Consider the following 19978-nt stretch of genomic DNA (forward strand, 5'->3'; position numbering starts at 1 on the left):
TCACGGCTACGATTCCCAAGGGAGTCTCGATATTTCACTGTGGGTAAACACTGCCACGAGCGTACGACGACCCCAACACCTTTTCAGGAGTCAGAAAACGTTTTGAAATGAACGTCCTTTCGCGATTCAATATTTAACGTGTAATTGCTCTACATTTCCATCTGAGGAAAACAAATATATCCCGTATTTTGTTCAAAAGTGTGTAACTGAATATGCCCCGTACAATTGAGCAGGGAGAAAGTGTCGAACAGCCTTCGACAACTGCCCTCGACTCCCCTCCCTTCTCCCCCGTCCCCCCTCCTTTCCTCCGCTCTCCTCCCTCCCGCTCTGACTGTGAGAATGCCCGTGGTGTACTGACAGAAACGATACGGGCTTAGCAGACATGGAGGCCCGATTAACGAGAGAGGCCCATTCCGACGCGTCTGAGCTCGACTAACGCGGACCCGGAGAAGGATTCGGGCGACATATCAGATTATCACGGGTAACGAGCGCTGCACAGAAGACGAGGGAGAGGGCGAAGAATTTGAGGGAGAGATCCATTTCGGGTCCTCTGTTGATTCAGCGCAGCAGCCGCCATTTTGTTGACAGTTCGTGTTTTTAATAACCCGTGCAAGGCTCATCCCGAAGAGGGTTAGATTTTTGTATTCCGCTTCTTTTGGTCCTCCCGAGGATGTTTATACGCTATTGTTGGATTTTTATTGACGGCCGGGGCGAGAAGGGAACACTTTACTAATCTGATCCACACCAACAGCGGCTGCTTCGTTACATTACTAACGTTAGTCGTGTGGACGGATCGCGGGGGTTTAGCTAGCCATACCAGTAAATGTGCCTGACAGGACAGATCAGGCGTTTCATTAGAGTGTGGGTTTAGTGGTACCAATTACCTGGTGTGAATTCACTCATTTGAGAGGTAGTAAACAACACAGAGACGTGAATTGTATGACCGTTGACGTTGTATACGTGGGGTTATAGCCGCGATGAACTTACCTTGCTCACAGACATGTGTCTTACAAAATTGCAATGGCAGCAAGGTATTTTGACATCCCGTTGTAGTAAGAGTCTCAGTCCAATAACTTGCTATTATTGTTTCATGCAGTCTAGTTTTTGACATGTACAGTAATGTAAGGTTAAGCTCAAGATATGCTCTTTGCTAACGAGCTATGCTAGCTATATTAGGATCATAAACCGTGACCAGTGCGCCTCACGTAGATAAATATCGTTACAGCTCATTTTTGAGGGGTGACTGGATTTACAGACTTAGACGAATATTTTGTTATGCCATGCATTGGTTGGAATGTTCTCCCTAGAAATGTGACCGTTTTTCCTTTTGCTTGTTTTTTGGGCACATCAGCAATTTCAAGATAAATATCCAAGCGACCATGCTGTTGCGTACGAAGGGAGGATTTTGATCGCAAATTATGTGAACGCAGTTCTGGACCGCTATTAAGGTGAGTAACTTGTTAATAATTTATTCTGCATTCTAACTGCAAATAATTGGTCTAGTCCAGGTGGTTTGTTTATTAGGACGTCATCTGTCAAAACAAGTGAGGAAGATGCAGTATTTTGACGCGTAACTCACGAGCTTTGTTTGTTTGTTTGTTTGTTGTAGCTAGAACGTAATGCTGTTTAGGAAGTATTCATTCATTTAGAATGAGTTCAGATTTTACGTGTTTTATAGAAATGAACCTCCAGTAGCACCTGCGAGATCATCCTCAGTTAACCTCGCTTACAATAGGGTTCATTGCACGTGCAAATTGCGCGCGCCTTTGCTTGGTTATATTTTTCCCATTGGAGCAGATGTTTTGAGTAGTGCAGGAAAGAGTAGAAAGTGGTGTCTGGAGCCTCTGAACAACCTTTGACCTCTGACTCCGCTGTCAAGGAAACCAGTACTAAGCTTCCCGCTGACTGAGTGCTGTTTGAGTGGATAGCCGTGATTTCAGGATCGGAGGAGATTGAGCTAAGAAGCATTCTGTTTTATGAGTGCAGATCCCAATGCTTAGAGAATTTCAGTTTCGTTTTGTGGTCCCTGCATCTGATGCTAAGTTGCGAGCAGTATGTTGTAGTAGATATATCTTACAGATACACCAAAATATTCGACACTTACAAATGTATGAGTGTTATTGTATTAGATGAGAATGTAAAAAAAAACTGCATTGAAAAAACAGATTCAAATTCAAAATTATGTACACACTTTCTTATTGTTGTGAGTGGAATATGTTCATTCATAGTTGATGTGATAAACTACTCTAAAAAATCACTTTGAGACCAGTTACAGTAAAATAATCGCAAAGATGTCTAGATAAGTAAAGTTAACTTAGTTTTAAGAAAAAGTCTAGACATCATTTGTTTGCTGATGCCGCTTGGTTGGATATTGTTTTGTAATGCAATGACATTCATACAAGTGTGGATTAAGTGTTTAAATACATTACATGTATTAACTGAGATAATAATAAGCATGAGTCTATTAAAGGGTTAGTTCACCCAAAAATGAAAATAATGTCATTTATTACTCACCCTTATGCCGTTCCTTGACCTTCGTTCATCTTCAGAACACAAATTAAGATATTTTTGTTGAAATCCGATGGCTCAGTGAGGCCTGCATAGCCAGCAATGATATTTCCTCTCTCAAGATCCATTAATGTACTAAAAACATATTTAAATCAGTTCATGTGAGTACAGTGGTTCAATATTTATATTATAAAGTGACGGGAATATTTTTGGTGCACCAAAAAAACAAAATAACGACTTATATAGTGATGGCCGATTTCAAAACACTGCTTCATGAAGCTTCGGAGCGTTATAAATCAGCGTGTCAAACCGCCAAACTGCTGAAATCATGTGACTTTGGCGCTCCGAACCGCTGATTCGACACACTGATATAACTGATAGAACTTTTCGATAATCTGTTTACCTCAGATGTATGTCACATTACGAAAGAAAAGTTCTGTTGTTACTTCAGTTTCATCGCAACTCTAATATGCAAATAAGCTTTAAAGCCGGTTTTGAAAAAAAGAAGACAAAGTATAACTTCATGCAAAAGGAAGAGTGAGAAATGAGAGGAGATGCTAATTGTTTGCTGTAAGTCCTCTACACCATATTTTTAATAGTTTTTAGAAGCTGTTTGCCAGAGTTTTTTCTCCTTGCAATCTAGTTACCCTCGGACTCACTAAATCTCTCAAACTTCAACTGCTCCACTGTCTCCCAATTTGTCCTGTAGTGTGTTTTGGCTGACTGGAGGTTGTGGCTTTCAGTGCTCATAGAATAAACGAGGGTACATAATTTCATAGTAGAAGAAAGGCTGTCTAAATACACTGAGTTAGTATATTATATCTCTATGCTGCCAAAACAAGCACAGATTAAAGAGTCATGAATGACAGGTGCTGAAAGAGCATGAAGGAAGGAGGAAGCAGAGGAATTGATGATTTCAGAGTTTAATTCTTGTTCGTTGATAAATTGCTGCACTGAGAAAAATTCCTTTATTTGGTCACACTTTATTTTATTGTTCATGTTTCCATGTACTTCCATAAATAACTGAAAACTACACATACTTGGTGTGTCATTTTTGTTAGTGCTTGTAATAATGCATAGTTCACATTGTTATTATAGTATAGTAATTAATTACTAGTGACTAGTGTAAGACTAGTGTAGTCTTTGTAACACGACCACTGTAAACAACAACAAAAACAAAGTGTTTTAGTTTAGTTGTATTTATTTTGTTCTGGTAGCTCAACTGGTAGAGTATGAAACTTGCAACGGCAATAGCATGGCTTCGATTCCTATTGCATCAGATGCATAGATGTAAAAGTGTTGGATTATTAGCAAACGATAGCTTGCTGCAATTCTTTCCAGCTTTCCCTCAAGACTTTTCCCGCAGCCATTTTACAATACAAGGTATCATTTATTTTTGGCATCTTCTCCGCAAAGAGAGGAGGGACAAGAGAGCGAATAACACAGTAACGAGAAGCGGAGTACGACCCAGAGCGCTGAGGAAATAGGGGAATGATTGTCACTAAGGGAGGGACGGACCAGGGAAAAAAGACGGAGGGAGGGAGCGCTAGGGAAATGTGTTTTCGATTAGCAGAAGCACAACGGCTCTAGTTTGACCGCTGTACTGTTAGATTTCCAAGTGAGTGTTAGAGGGAGACTGAATGAGTGAGAGAACGAAGAGAGTGACAGAATGGGGTGAAAGGGTAGGTCGGACAGAGAACAAGAGAGGTGTGATTTTTGGATAACCATGTGTGAAACGAGAAAGGGCGAATGGAAGAGAAAGGGCGTGTTTAAGTGAAATGGGGTGAGTAATTATAGTAAACATAGTAAAGTCGGAGTAGAGAGAAGGAAGGCAGGACTCCAAGTTCTGTAGCCAGTTCATAGTTGTGGTGATTTCACAGAAAACAACTCTCTCAATATAAAAGACCACCACTAATGAAACAACACTCCATAAAACGGCTTTCTGTGCTTTTTCTTGTGCCGAGCTCTAAACGGCTGTAACCATACATGTAGCGTTCCATTGACCTAGGTATTCTTAATAGACTTGTGTAATCTTTAAACCATCACTCTCAGTGGGGCATAAAGAAACTGTCCGCTTCTGTCACTCTGCCCTCTCTTTTTCCTTTTCTTTCCTGGTCTTTCATTCACTCTCTGTGCTTTTCTGACTCAAAGTCATAAAAAGGGCTCGAAAAGGCGACTGGATCCTCTGTCTCCCAGAGGGCCTTTTATGCTGAGGTCAACGCTCGGACTCGCCTCCCAATGACTTGACCCTCAGAAAGCACCTGTGGCTAGCGTGGTGCTAAATTACTGAGTGGGCTTTTGTTTTGGAGGCGTGTCAGGGGCATAAGGTTACTTTTATCAAGCCCCCAGTACTTTTTTTTTTTTAATTCCAATAAAGTTTTTCTGTCTTTTATAATCCAGGTCAGTTTATTAGAAATGCTTTTACACAGGGTTGTAAAAAGGATTGTTAATTGTTTGTAAAATATACAGCTTGGAAGTTTTAAATGACTGATCCTCCTGTCCAGATGTTGATAGTTATATTAAAAGGCTGGCTCACACAAAAAGTAATATTCTGAAATAATTTCATATCCTTATGACTTGTTTCTTCCATGGCACACAAAGTAATGTTTTGCAAAAAGGTCTTGCCCATAAAGGGACTGGGGTTGAACTCCAAAAATGACAACAAAAAAAAGTTAATAAGCCTTCTTGAAATGAAACATTGTGTGTTTACTTGTACAACAAAATGCAGAACTATCAAAAAAAAAAAATCACCTTATGAATGAATACCTTATATATAAACAGATGCATTTGTGTAAGTCAGTTTACTGTCTGGCCACATCGGTTATCATTCAGAAACATCTAAAGTCTGAGGCAGATTTCGGATTTTAGTGTCTTGCAGCTGTCTAGCCTTTCTTTGCCCTTAGTTTGATCATTTGAAGTCGTATTTGTGGTGGTAGTGATCCATGTTTGCAAAGCCATTCTGTGTTAATAATTAAATTAAAGGTTAAGGCTGTCTTAGAAGTGTGGCTAATTTGTCTTTTGGTCATAACACCCCCTCTGTTTTTATCTCCACAGTTTGAAGGTGAGAGGGCTGGGCACTTGGCAAGGGACGACATTGCTTCAACCCAACAAGGATTTATTTCCAACCTCTGCTACATCCCCCTTCCCCTTCCCCTCCATTCAACTTCCTTTCTCCAACCTGACATCTGCAAAGTTCTCCTGTACCTACCTATACCAGCGAGTGAGAACATCCTGTCCCACTCAAGCCCCCCTTGTTCCCCAAATCACCAATGGATCAGAGGACACAGGGGGGGCCCTCTACGCCACCTCCACTCCCTGCCAATGCCCCCCCAGCAGAACGTGAGAAAGAAGGAGTAGGAGGAAAGAAGGATGATGAAGAGGAGAAGAAGAAACGAGAGAAACCAAGAGATGGAGCACAGAGTGAAACTTGTGGTGCTGAAAGTGGGACTAGTGACCAGCAACAACAGCAGCAACCCACACAGTTCTCAGTCAAAGAAACCAGTTACTCTGAGGGCAACGTCAAGCTCAAAATAGGCCTGCAGGCCAAACGCATGAAGAAGCCTCCTAAGATTCTTGAGAACTATGTCTGTCGGCCAGCCTTCCGAGCCACTGTAAGGCATAGTGGAGGCAGAGGCGGAGGGCGTGTTAATCGTGGTGCTGGAGCTAGTGATGGGAGCAGCCACACTTCTAGCCCAAGTCATGGAAAAGAAGGAGAGAAAACCCCCTCTGTCAATCGAGGAGCACCTCTCTCGTCTACTGCTCCTGCTGCTACATCTCCCTCACCTTCTCTTCCTCCTCCTCCTGTTTCCACCAGCCCAGTCACTCCTGTGAATGGAAGTGCTCCAGCAAAAAGGGTAAGGTTGTTTAACTTCTCACGCAGCATTTCTTAGATGTCTAAGAAAGAATGAGACTAGCTGAAATTACATAACAAGCATCCAATACACCAAACCAACAGGGAGAAGGGATAGACAAACTCAAATATCCATCTCACTCCACTTTCCTTTCACTAAGCTAATGTGGTTTCATCAGATAAATAAGCTTTGCACATCTTGCCACATTTTCTTTCTCACTCTTCTCTCTTTCAGTCACCCAAATACTTAAATTCTCTTTTGTTTTTTCCTTTTCCTCGTTTCTCTGTTAACTATGATTTTCTGTCTGACCCAGAGTACTTTGTTGTTCACTCTTAGATTTTGTTTCTCTATCTTTATTTGCCTGTCCTAATGTCTTTTTATCCCTATTTCTCTTTCTGTATTTCACATGCGTCTTCCCTTCCTTCTCCCATCTCTCTCTGCTATTGATTTAAAGGAAAAAAACGGTAATAATGGTCCAAGATTCAAACAATGAACAGGAATTTTAGTGGCATAAAACATCAAATTAATTGTTAATATTTAGGAGAAATCCAGCACAGTTAATAATGCATCATAATTTCTTTGTTTCATGATTTTCCATATTACATTGAATTAAACGTATGTAACAGTGTTTCTGTGACTCAGTTTTTCCTTCTTTATATACGTATAGGGTCCTCCAAAACTTGCCTGTAAGACAGAGGGAAAAGCTGATGTAAAATCTGTTGCTTCTTCAGAGAGACCCCTTAACCTTCATCGCCCCACGACAGAAAGCAAATCGCACTCCGCTGGAAAGAAAAACCATGTTCCACAAACCAACTCTGCCCCTGCCCCATCACCACCAACAATGCCCCCAGCTGCCACATCGCAACAGGACCCCAAAACAGATGGGATCTTAAAATCTTCTCAGTACAATTTTTCTGAGGGGCAAAAGGAACAAGAAAGAGGAATTTCTGCCTGGGGTACCCCTACTGTGACTGAGAAGCTTGCTCAGCTCATAGCTACATGCCCACCTTCAAAGTGCCCAAAGCCGAAAGCCCGGAAGGTGTCGCCAGCTCCAGCACACAGTAGCTCGCCTCCTTTAATTTCTAATCTGCAGCGCCCTGAAAGGGCTATGGCCAATAGGAACACCTATTCCAGGGCGGCGCACCTTGCTCCACCACCACCTGTTTCACGGCCCCCAGGTCGCCCATATGGGTCCAAAAACAAAGACAGTATTCTGGAAAAATTTTCTGGCACCTCTAGAAAAGAGGAATCTGATGGACTTTCAAAAGGTGTCACCAGTAGCAACAGCAGCACAACCACCACCACCACCACCACTGCTCTGTCTCAAAACAGTAGTCGTTTGACAACGACATCCACAAATGATAGCACTGACAACAGTACCACCAATGGAATGAAATCTCAGTCTCGTCTTGGGCACTGCCCGTCTCATTCTTCCTCCTCGGCTTCTCTTTCATCACCAACATTTTCCTCTTCTTCATCCTCATCCTCCTTAGAGAGAATAGGAAGTACAGGATGTCACATAGGTTTGCCAGGGTCCCTAGCCTCACACCCTAGAGCAAGCCCCTCCCGAATAGAGGAGTTTACTGAGAAAGACAAAGAGCGTGACCGAGACAAAGACACAGACTGTCCCAGAGATTTAAGTAAGGGCTCCACTCCTGCCATGCCAGGGAAGCAAGATGCTAAAGAAAGGTGTTCTTTGTCAGCTTCTCGAAGTGAGAGGAGTAAACACAGTGAGAGCTCAAGCCCAGTCAAACGTAGTCCCAATCAGGAAAGTCGCGTTAGTGGGGTACCAAGTCCTGCTGAGTCCACCAAATGCACTATTTCACCTTCATACCCTTCTGGTGCCAGCATGAGCCCATCACCACTATGCGATGACACTGGGGCTGTATCTCCTGCATCACCAACCGAGCAGGATTCAAAGCCTCTTAAAAAGCGGCGAGGACGGCGACCTCGCTGGACGAAGGCGGTGAATCGAACCCACAAGTCTTTACTTGAGGCTGCTTCTAATCATCAGAAACTCGCCACACCAGTGCCCTCAGGGCTTTCCTCCCTATCCCCTGTTCGGCGTCCTGTGGGACGACCTCCCAATTCTAATCTTATGCCCCCTGTTGTTACCGAACTTTTTGAATCTTCACCCAAGAAGAGGGGGCGGCCCAAGAACAAAATGCCCCGGTTAGATGCCCCAGCACGTGGCCGCACCCCAAACAAACTGGCACCCTCAAAGGTCTACTCCAGTCTGCTCAAATCTAAAGAAGAGCAGGATCCCCCTGTTTTGCACCCTGAAGTGGACTTTAATCCACCTAAACCCATGGCAAGAAAGCGAGGGCGCCCCAAGCGCTTACCTCCAACCCTTCCTCAAGAAACCCAGCCCCCAACACTTGCTCCTGAATCAGGGGATGCTTCAGTAGGTGAAAAACCTTTTCGTAATAAGGGCAATGGGCAGCTCATCATGAAGACGATCATAGGCAAAATCAATAAAATGAAGACAGTAAAACGGAAGAGGCTCCTCAGTCAAATACTGCTTGGGCCGAAACCAGGGACTGAGCAGGAAGGCTCCAGAAACAGTGGGCCACCAGGAGCTCCGGCTGCTACAAAACCACAGTCTCTGTCGTCACTTGCTGCTACATTTGGGGGAAAATTAGGGCCCCAGATCAATGTTAGCAAAAAGGGGACAATATATATGGGTAAAAGGAGGGGTCGTAAGCCAAAATCATCAGCTAATCTCTCCCCAGGTGCCCCCACACCCCCTCCAGAACCGTTCTTGTCACCAAACACTTCTTCCCCACTCCATCATCATCCGTCACAAACCTTACAAAACCAGCAACACCAGTTGCCTCCGTCTGAGGTGTTCCCTTCCCCATCACTCTCACAGTCAAGTGGAGGTCAAAGTCCCATTAGTGATGCTAGCTTTGTTGAGCCTGGCTCGGTGCATTTCTCATCCCACCCTCACTGCAGCCATTCCCATCAGAGCCACCACTCATTCTCCTTTCCCCCACCTACTTTTTCAGCCCCCTCTGCTCGCACTGTAGGAGGCTCCACATCATCCACAGCACACCCATCTCAGAAGAAGTCTTCTTGCCGGGGTTACCACCATCACCACCACCACTACCGGCAACACTACCATTATCGAAAGTTTTCTCCTCCAAGACCACTATTGCCCACATCTCCTGCTCCTCTGAGTGAGCTGAAGGAGGCCACGCCTTCCCCAGTCAGTGAATCGCACAGCGAAGAGACGGTACCCAGTGACAGTGGCATTGGAACAGATAATAACAGCACCTCGGACCGTGGGGAAAAGGCTGGTAGTGCAAGTGGCTTAGCTGGTGTAGGGGTCTCGCAGGGTATGGCAAGTGGACTCTTAATGCCTGGTGTCATAGGTCCAGCCATGGGAGCAGGAATGGGGCTTTCTTCAAGAGGTAGGAGGAGGCACTCCTCTTCAGTTCTCTTGGAACGTCCCTCACCTACACCCTCCCCACTTGGAGCAAGGGCATCACCTGACCCAAGAAGACCACACCCAGCTGCCCCATCTTCTGCTTTGGTTGGACATAAAGAGAAGCACAAACATAAGTGCAAGCGTCGTGGACATGGCTGCCCTAGCTATGACAAACTAAAAAGGCAAAAGCGCAAACGCAAGAAGAAGTACCTGCAGCTGCGGACACGCCGACAAGACCCAGACTTTTTGGCTGATTTAGATGAAATCTGTGTTCAGCTCAGTGATATACGAATTGCTCATCGCACACCTACACTTCGTTTGGGTAGCAGCTTGGGTCTGGGTGCTGGAGCAGCAGGCCCGGGTCGTGGGTCTGGCTTGGGAAGTGCCAGAGCCAGCAGCAGCCTTGGAGGTGGGACCAATCCACCACCCCATCATTATCTGCATAGAGATCTCTTACCCACCATCTTCAGGATAAATTTTAGTGGATATTATTCACCCCACCCAGCCTACCCATGTGATTCACTTCATTATGTCCGTAAGCCAGATCTTAAAAAGAAAAGAGGGCGACCTCCTAAGCTCAGAGAATCTATATCAGAAGTACCGTTTGTACCTGGGTTAGGCTTTCCTCTCTCCAGCGGCGGTTTCTATCACCCTTCATATGGTGTCCCATACTCTTCTGCCCCACTGGGACTTGGCTACTATCGTGGTTATACCCCAGCAAGTGCCCTGTACTCCCACCCCCATCACCAGGCTCCCCACTCTGGCCCATCCCACCATGTTCATTCCCCCTCTTTTCCTCCACCTCCACCCCCTTCTTATGTACATCATCATCACCCATCCCACCTGCTGCTTAACCCCTCCAAATTTCACAAGAAGAAACATAAGCTACTTAGGCAGGAGTATCTAGGTGGTGGTCGTTCATCAGTACTCTATCCTGCCATGTCGTCTGAGCTGTCATTTGGCTGGCACCACAAACACAAGCATAGACACAAGCACCGTGATCGCTGTGGAGAAGAGGAGGGTGATGATGGTGGTGGAGTTGTAGGTAGCATAGGTGGCAGAAGTGGAGGAGGTGAGGGGTTGGGAGTTGGAAGAGGGGAGCGAGGGAGTGTAGAGTCTCTGCAGCGCTGCCGGTTTGGGCGAGATGGCTCTGCTGACTCCAGTGCTAACAAACAGGCAGCTTCTGCCAACTCTCCTTCCTCTTCCTCCTCATCTTCTGCAGAACGGTACAAGCGAAAAGAGGCCTCTTTGTCTTGTCTTGGGCCTTCACGACTGTCTTTGGGCAACACGAGCCGGGGACATCATCCTGTTGACTCCTGGTTTAGGATGGGAAGTTCTGATACTGATTACTCCAAACTCTCTAGAAACCAGTCCCTTTCTGGGTCTGGTGTATTCTCTGAAGGACATGCACAAAATACAGTGGAGTGCTCTGAGAGTGACGAGGAAGATGCTGCTTCCCCCACTGAGGAGGCAGAGACCAGCCACACCAACTTGTTTGCATCTGCACTATCTCGTACCTCGCTCAAGGGGAGTCGGAGCAAAAAAGGTGGAACGTCAGAGAGCCCTAGCCTTTCACGTTTGGACCGGACAGTGAGAAGGGATCGTTCCGCATCTGCAGAGAGGAGAGAGATGGGTAAGTGAAAAATCTTAAGAGCTAATGCTGATATTGAGAAACCTATTGAACTATAAACCATAATCATAACACGCAAGTATTACATTACATCCATGTTCAGTTCAGTAATGCCCTTGCATTTTTTACATGTTGTTTTCAGCCAACTGAATGGGCCTGCTGAGGTGACCCAAATTTAGTTTGACATTGTGAAGGTTGCAGAATTAATGCAGTGAAATGTAGTCACTCTCCAAATATAGCTTTACCTCGGCGTCCTCCATAATTCTGTGCTAAAATTTTATTGGACGTCACTTGCTTCAGTGCGTGCCACAAATTTATGATTAGTTTTCAGTACTTCCTGTCAAGTGTTCTGTATTGATTGATAAAGTGGTTGATACAAGAATAGTCAAAGCTGAAGCTTGTAGTTAAAGGTCCTACAATACATACTACCAAGTATACTACAAAATGGCTAGTTGTGACATAATTTCCTCTGTACTTCAATGGCAGTGGGATTGCAAATATGCTACCTGCATATACAGACTTTTTATGGCTAAATTTCTTCACACTTACGCATACACACACAACTGCTCAAATGTTACAGTACTGAACCAGGTAAAACAGAGCAGTTTATAACAATGCAGCCTCTCAGTCATGCTGGGATGGATGGGCAGTGTGTTTGTGTATATGTGTTAATGCGTAGAGGGTCTCTAGTGAGATAGCAAAGTGTAGTATGTAATCCAGGATTAGAGCTCAGGACATGAGGTCATCCACCGGTCATTGACGGCACCATTAATTCACTGTGGCAGTGAGAGCAAGAAACTGATGAGAAAGAGTAAAAGAGGAGGATTAAAGGCCAGAGGAAAATAGGACTGATAAAAAAATAAGACTAAGGCTGTGAATAAGATGTGATTGGAAGGAAGTTTTAGTTGATGAATTCTGCCCATATATAGTTAGTGGTGCTTGCCAAGGCAGTCATTATTATGTGATTTGAGCAAAAAGGTAACCATAAGTATTAAACTCTGACTTGTAACTCGTCTCGCACAGAGGAAAAAAAACAATGAAATGGAGAGATGTGGAAGGATGGGTTTGACTGATGGAAGGATAAGATGAATAGAACATAATAGACTAGACTGTGTTGAAAGTGAGTTAGACTGAGAGTAAGTTAATTAAAGGGATAATGGAGGACAGGGGGAACACAGTTAATGAGGCCCTGCACACATGAATAGATGATGCTGCTTTTTTTGCTGAATCTGTGGGACGATTCTTTTCTTCTACATCAGAATTTGGCCATTAGGAGATGAGGAGATAAATTGGATTATAGATGCTGTAGAAACGATGCTCAGGTCCCCAGTCTGTTAATAAACTTGTTCTAAATAAAGATAACAAGCTAATCATGAATTTGAGATTTTAGCTGTGTCAGTGGCAGGCTGCTGTTTTCTGTATTAAATGTTGCCCAACGCTCAAAGGATACCAAATTGGCCAGTCACTAATTTCTGCTGTAAACAATCCTTTGGTATACACAGACTTATATATGTGTGTGTGCTTTTTTAAAATTTTTATTTATTTTATTTTAGCCTTTGTTTTCATTATAATTGTCTTTGTTGACTATGAAATAGGGATTTGCATTTTGGTCAAATTTAACTGCTCGAGTAGTTGACGTGCATGCCGTGGGACCTTGGGTGATGAGTGAGTTCTGTTACAATGCTAATTTTTTAAATTGTTGTTCTAATTTGTTGTGAAAAAATTTTTGTTTTTTGTTTTTTTGGTTTAATCTCATAGGGAATGTATCTGGCATGCAAAACCGAGGTGGCCAATCCAGTGTTCCTGATGTTTCTGAGGGTCCCCATCATCGGCACCACCATCACCACCACCCTCCTCTATCCCTCTCGCACTCTTCCTCTTGCCTTTCTCATTGCACTCTTGACCAGCCTGGAAGTGCTGCAGCTCTCCGGCCCACCAGTCGCCAGGCTAGTCCCTCCACATGCTCCTCCCAGCCTGCATGCTGCCTTGACTCCCCCCCTTCACATCACTCCCATCGGCCCCCTCCCAAAAACAACCTGCACCATGTCAACAAGATCCTCCGTGCAAAAAAGCTCCAGAGGCAAGCACGCACAGGAAACAATGTGGTGAAAAAACGGGGTCCGGGCCGTCCCCGTAAGCACCCTCTGCCCTCGCCTCCACCGTCACCCCCACCACAGGCATCTGAACAGGAGAACCACCCGTTACCTGAAAGGCACAGAGGAAGTGTGCTCTGGGAGGGAGACACCGTGGTTGATGTCATTGAGTCTGTAGTGCAGAGCCAGCGTAGAAAAGGACGCAAGCGGAAGCGCTGGGAGAGGGAGACTGAAGGAGGCGATGAGGAAGAAGAGGAACCGGAGGAGGAAAGAGAGGTGGAGGAAGAAGAAGAAGAACGGTCAGCTGCTAGAGAGGAGGATGTGATGCCGAAAGCTAGAACAGAAGGAGGGAGGGAATGGTTGACGCAGGAAGAAATGCATTGTTTTCGCAGGTATGCGGTATAATATACACAATCATTCAAAAGTGTGGGGTCAGTATGATTTAAAAAAAAAAACTTTATTTCAGCAATAATTGATCAAAAGTTACAGTAAAGACATTTAATGTTTCTAAACATTCCTATTTCACATAAATGCTGTTCTTTTGAACTTTCTATTCATCAAAGAATAACGGTTTCCACAAAAATATTTAGTACAACTGCTTTTAATATTGATAAGCACATCACCTCTTTTCTCACAGTGTCTCTCTAAACCCCTTTAGTCTCTCTTTCCGAGAGTTCCTTTGCTCTGATTGGTCAGCTGGCCCAGTTTGTTGTGATTGGTCTACTGCTTAGAGTGTGTGTTGGAAGCGAAACGGCCATTACCATATCTGAATTTCAGCTGTTTAATCTGTTTAAAAACAGCATGAAATACAAATTGAGATTTCTACTTTCATTACAAATTTCTCTGGCTCCGTGTTGTGGTCAAAATGCTTCCCCAAAAATGCAGGTGATATTTTTCATGATTTTTTTTTCTTAATCTCAAAATAAATTAATGGGTTCTTTTGCAGTGCACTGGAGGGAAAACCTGATAGCCAGTCCTCCCCAGAGCGCACAGGCCCTACTTCCGTGGAACAAGCCCCAAACCCATCAGTGACCACTCAGCGGGAGAAGAGAGTTGCTAGACCACCCAAAAAGAAGTTTCAAAAGGCGGGGCTTTACTCTGATGTGTACAAGACTGATGAGTAAGGGTGAACATGTTCAGCAAGCCCATTTTATTATCTAACATTCATATCCCAAGTAAATAAACGTAACCTTTTTGCATTTCCCCAACAGTCCTCGCAGTCAGCTGCTACAGCTAAAGAAGGAGAAGTTAGAATACACTCCAGGTGAACATGATTATGGCCTTCTACCTGCTCCCATTCATGTTGGTGAGTTTTTCCTTTACGCTTAGCTTTCAGTTGTGACCTTTTAGTCTACAGATGTTGACATGCATCACTTAGTTTAGCACAATATCTAATTGCAGTTTAGTTGACAGCTGGATTTTTTAAAATTTTTAAAGAACTATTATTTCAACAAATAAGTTTGTGGACTTGTATTGGTATACAGCTTTCATTGTCATTCCTAACCAGTTTATTATGCATAGCCTCATGGGCAATCAGGCTGATTAGTTATGGTGGATGAGTTATGAGGTGATTAGTTCATTCAATATTGGAATGGGGCAGCCTCAAGTTAAAGGGCAAAGCAACTGAATTAATAACTGCAATTTGTCTTTTGGTGTTTGTCCAGGGAAATACTTGAGACAGAAACGCATTGATTTCCAGCTGCCTTATGACATCCTGTGGCTTTGGAAACATGATCAGGTAGCTCCTTTAAACCACGTCTTTTCCTGAACTAACAGCTGCATTTGTCATTTAAGTTTTTCACTGCAAAACTCACTGTATTATTCAGTATTTTGTTCTTGGTTCCCAATAAACATCCTTAAAACAAGATGCATTCCCTTGTAAGATAATGGAAAATATATCTTGCATTATGTTAGTTTTTATTTCCCTTTGGCAAATGTTTTTTTTTTTCTTGTTGTAAGCATAAATCTAACAAAATTTAGTGAGGTTTGTGAACAAATAATTTGCCTATAGGGTTATAAAAATAAACTTAATTCGGGATATATTTTCTCAAAACAAGTTTTAATGTTTAAAAAGATTTTTAGCAGTTTAATGTCTGTTATGCTTGATTGCTTGCAAAAATCTTTCTAATAAAAGATGCATCTTTGTTCTTTGTAGCTCCACAAGAGACCTGATGTGCCTCTCTACAAGAAGATCAGATCCAGTAAGGATATTTTCATCATTTTGATCTCTACCCATGAACATGCATCTGTTTCCAAAACTATACTGATTTGACAGGACTGAGAGTTGTTGATTTCCTCATGACTATCTTGCTCTCGTTTTTGTATTGTGTTTTTGCGTGCATGTTTGCGGATGATTAAGAGTAACGCATCAATATTTTCTCTATTAGATGTCTATGTGGATGTGAAGCCTCTTTCTGGCTATGAAGCCACTACTTGTAACTGCAGGGCACCTGAAGACCACAGCGAGAAGGGCTGTCAGGACGACTGTCTAAACAGGTAACAGGGCAATTAAATGCTTCATTTTTCGACCAGTCTTAAGAGGTTTACATCATCTTCTCTGCTTACTCATTAGAGTAATTGTAGTTCATAATGTGGATCTCATTGGTTTCTCATCTCTGTCTCAGGATGATCTTTGCTGAGTGTTCTCCAAGTACATGTCCGTGTGGTGAGCAGTGTGATAACCAGCATATCCAGAAGCATGAGTGGGTGCAGTGCCTTGAGCGCTTCCGAGCTGAGGGAAAGGGCTGGGGGATCCGCACCAAGCAGCCCCTACGTTCCGGCCAATTCATCATTGAGTACTTGGGAGAGGTGGTCAGCGAACAGGAGTTCAGGTTAGCTGCAATTTGGCTTTAAACAACAAAGATGAGACACAGATTTTAACTAGTTTGAACATTCTGTCATGCTCAAATCGTATCTAAAAACTATTTATTTATTTATTTATTTACGGTCGTGTACTAACCATGTGTGATTATTATTATTATTATTATTTTTTATTTATTTATTTTATTGTTTTAATTTAAAGTAGGGCTGTTCCCGACTAGTTTCTAGTTGACTAGTAGTCATTCATTTAAAGGGATAGTTAGGGCTGCACGATTAATTGCACGAGATTGTCATGCGTGTCTCATCAGTAAAGCCGGTTCTTTGATTAGCGGTAAATGTCCATCACCTGCTTTCAAATGGAGCGGCACTTAATATACAGAGCCGTAGTTCGCAGACAAGCTACGCAATATCGTGTTCATAATCGCAGATGAATCGCTTTCGATTACGAACGCGATATTGCGTAGCTTGTCCGCGAACTACGGCTCTGTATATTAAGTGCCGCTCCATTTGAAAGCAGGTGATGGACATTTACTGCTAATCACAGAACCGGCTTTACTGACGAGACACGCATGACAAAAGCATGCGATTAATCGTGCAGCCCTAGGGATAGTTCACCCAAAAATGAAAATTTGATGTTTATCTGCTTACCCCCAGCGCATCCAAGACTTTGTTTTTTCAGTAGAACACAAATGATGATTTTTAACACCAACTGTTGCCATCTGTCAGTCAAATAATGGGAGTGAATGGGAACTTGGATCAATAAGAGTCGAAAAACCTTGCATAGACAAATCTAAATTAAACCCTGCAGCTCGTGACGACACACTGATGTCCTAAGACATGAAACGATCGGTTTGTGCGATTTGAATTCGGTTTGGCACTCATTGAAGTATATGCGCGAGACATCACTGCCGTTGTCAGAGCGCGATCAGACCTCACTAAGCGAGTGCTGAACGCAGTTGGACATAGTGGTGTTTTAGAGGTAAAAAATTATATAAATACTGTTCGGTTTCTCGCACAAACCGATCGTTTCGTGTCTTAGGACATCAATGTGTCGTCACGAGCTGCAGGGTTTAATTTGGATTTGTCTATGCAAGGTTTTTCGACTCTTATTGATCCAAGTTCCCATTCACTCCCATTATTTGACTGACAGACGGCAACGGTTGGAGTTAAAAATCATCATTTGTGTTCTACTGAAGAAACAAAGTCACCTACATCTTGGATGCCCTGGGGGTAAGCAGATAAACATCAAATTTTCATTTTTGGGTGAACTATCCCTTTAAGGCGTTAGTCGACTAATTGCATGTTTATATTAATTTAATTACTTAAATATATACTGAGAATACCAAACCATAATGAGCCTTTAATATATATACAGTAGGCGTAACATATATAGACCATCTCCGAAGTATAGTGGACACGGCTATAGAAAGAAGTGCAGCTTTCATACAGATTACATGAACTGGGAGTATATCAATTTCAATCTTTCTATAGTTATATTTCTCACGTCTGTGAGGCAAGTAGCCTATACTTTGAATTACGGTTCATTTTTGTGACCCGCTCCAGTTCACGGAGACTGAGATGACAAAAAAGTGTATCTTGTGTGTATTCTTTATTTTACAAAGGCACAGCGCTTTCTTGTTATTGTCAGTTTACACAAATAAAAGTAGACCTAGTTCGTATGATGTATTACTGTTATCTGTATGACCAAAAATGACAGAGTTGTTTCCATTGCAAGTGATTGCGCCGGTGCCTCCATGTCATGCTGTAAGCGCACCAATACTTCAGCTTCCACACTACACAAACACTTGAATATGCACCTAATAATAGTGCACATTTATCTAGGTTAATGTTAGAGCGAGTGGCCAAGTAAAGTTGCTTCTACTAGCATGTTTCAAATGATAAGCCATATTTGAGGTCGATGGATGATAGGCGAACGTTTGGATTTCCTTCCCAACATACTGTAATAATCACACACAGTAGGGAATGCCATGATATTGCAGCCCAAATCATCACTGATCCACCCCTGTGCTTCACGCAACAGTCCAGGTGTTAAGCCTCTTTGGGGCTTCTCCACACCGTAACTCTCACGGGTGTGGGAAAGATGGTGAAGGTGGACTCATCAGAGAATGATATGTTTCACATTGTCCACAGCCCAAGATTTGCACTGTTGGAATGATATTTTGAATGAGTGACCAATGGTATATAGCAGTCCGACCATGAATATTGAGTCTGTGGAGCTCCCGACGAACAGTTTTGGTAGAAAAAGGAGAGTCGAGGTGCGCATTTAATTCTGCAGTGAGTTGGGCAGCTGTGGTTTAATGTTTTTTGGATACAATCCAGATTAGTACCTGGACATCCCTTTCTCCTGGACAGCTTCCTACTGGTCCTTCCTCTGTCCTGGTCACAGATGAGCCAGCGAGCTGTGCACCAACAATTTGTCCTCTTTTGAACTCTGATATGTCTTTCATTATGTTGTGTGGATTGGGATATTTTATGTACAGCTGTGCTATTGCTCTGCTAATTCAACCTTCACACTCTGCTCTCACTGATGGAATGGAAAATTAGTGAAGATTGACCACCAGGCTGCGCATATATAGGCGATTAATTGCACCTTTTTTATAAAATTTTTACAAATTTTTTAATTAATTCACATATATAATTTTTTTTAAATAATACAATAATTAATATAAATATAAAAAACTACCTATTATGAAATGTTTTGAATTATTTTTATTTATTTATTTTCTATTTCAGTTTTAGTTTTACTTTATTTACTATACAGTTTACTGTAATTTTATCAGACGTTCAGCAAGTCTTTTTCTTGTTTAGGAGTCGCATGATGGAGCAGTACTTCTCCCACAGCGGCCACTACTGTCTGAACCTGGACAGCGGCATGGTCATCGACAGCTACCGCATGGGCAACGAGGCTCGCTTTGTCAACCACAGCTGCGAGCCCAACTGTGAGATGCAGAAATGGTGAGTGAAATGAGACCATTGATGAGTCACTGATGAAGTACGGCAATAAAATCCCATCAGCTTCTGATGAGTTCGGAAACAGAAAGGTCATTTTTAATGGTGAGTCAGTGGGGATGTGGACAACCACGAGTACTGAGTAAGCAATGACTTTATCATCTAGAAATTGCTGTATTATGAACAAGCCATGGTCATGTTGAAAAATTAAAGAGGAAGGTCACATTTTAACTCTTTTTACAGAAGGTGTTGAAACTGTTGTTTCATAATAAATTAGTGTAATTAGTCGAAATCTAAAGGATTATATATTAGCAATGGGATTGTGAACTCAAGATCCAGGTCAGTGACCAACATCTGCTTGGAACGTAACACTATTACAGACATGTCGGGTTTTTGTGTACACACACAGTCCACAAAAAAATGTTATCTCTTCCATCTCTTGCTCTGTTTTGTCTCTTTCACACACACATTAAAAACTGTGCTTGTAGGCTGAATGGTGGCAGATCATCCATCTTGTCACACAAGAGCGATTATCTGAAGCTTGTGTTTTAGGGTGGGGGACACAGCTGTGCTGCCCAGTGGTTAGCTGTTAGAGCGCACACACACCCACATCTGTGCATAAATGGCCTCATTCTACCTTATTGCATATTGTACAACTTAGCCTAGTTTTTCAATA

General features: G+C 42.9%; 1 protein-coding gene across 3 annotated transcripts in view; it reads left to right on the top strand.

Annotated features, from left to right (window-relative positions):
* Positions 1–289: 289 nt before the first annotated feature.
* ash1l (ash1 (absent, small, or homeotic)-like (Drosophila)) overlaps positions 290–19978 on the top strand; it is a 36660-nt gene continuing 16971 nt past the window's right edge. The window contains exons 1-12 of one of the 3 annotated variants that reach the window (XM_048202575.1): positions 290–481; positions 1352–1448; positions 5563–6362; positions 7027–11422; positions 13178–13904; positions 14459–14632; positions 14724–14818; positions 15177–15250; positions 15668–15713; positions 15900–16008; positions 16137–16343; positions 19162–19308. In XM_048202575.1, coding sequence (XP_048058532.1) covers positions 5778–6362; positions 7027–11422; positions 13178–13904; positions 14459–14632; positions 14724–14818; positions 15177–15250; positions 15668–15713; positions 15900–16008; positions 16137–16343; positions 19162–19308 — 6560 coding nt within the window. In that variant the 5' untranslated portion in view covers positions 290–481; positions 1352–1448; positions 5563–5777. The other 2 variants (XM_048202577.1, XM_048202576.1) reach the window with 2 other exon arrangements.

The sequence above is a fragment of the Megalobrama amblycephala genome, linkage group LG9 (genome assembly GCF_018812025.1).
Source record: "Megalobrama amblycephala isolate DHTTF-2021 linkage group LG9, ASM1881202v1, whole genome shotgun sequence".
Taxonomy (NCBI): Eukaryota; Metazoa; Chordata; class Actinopteri; order Cypriniformes; family Xenocyprididae; genus Megalobrama; species Megalobrama amblycephala.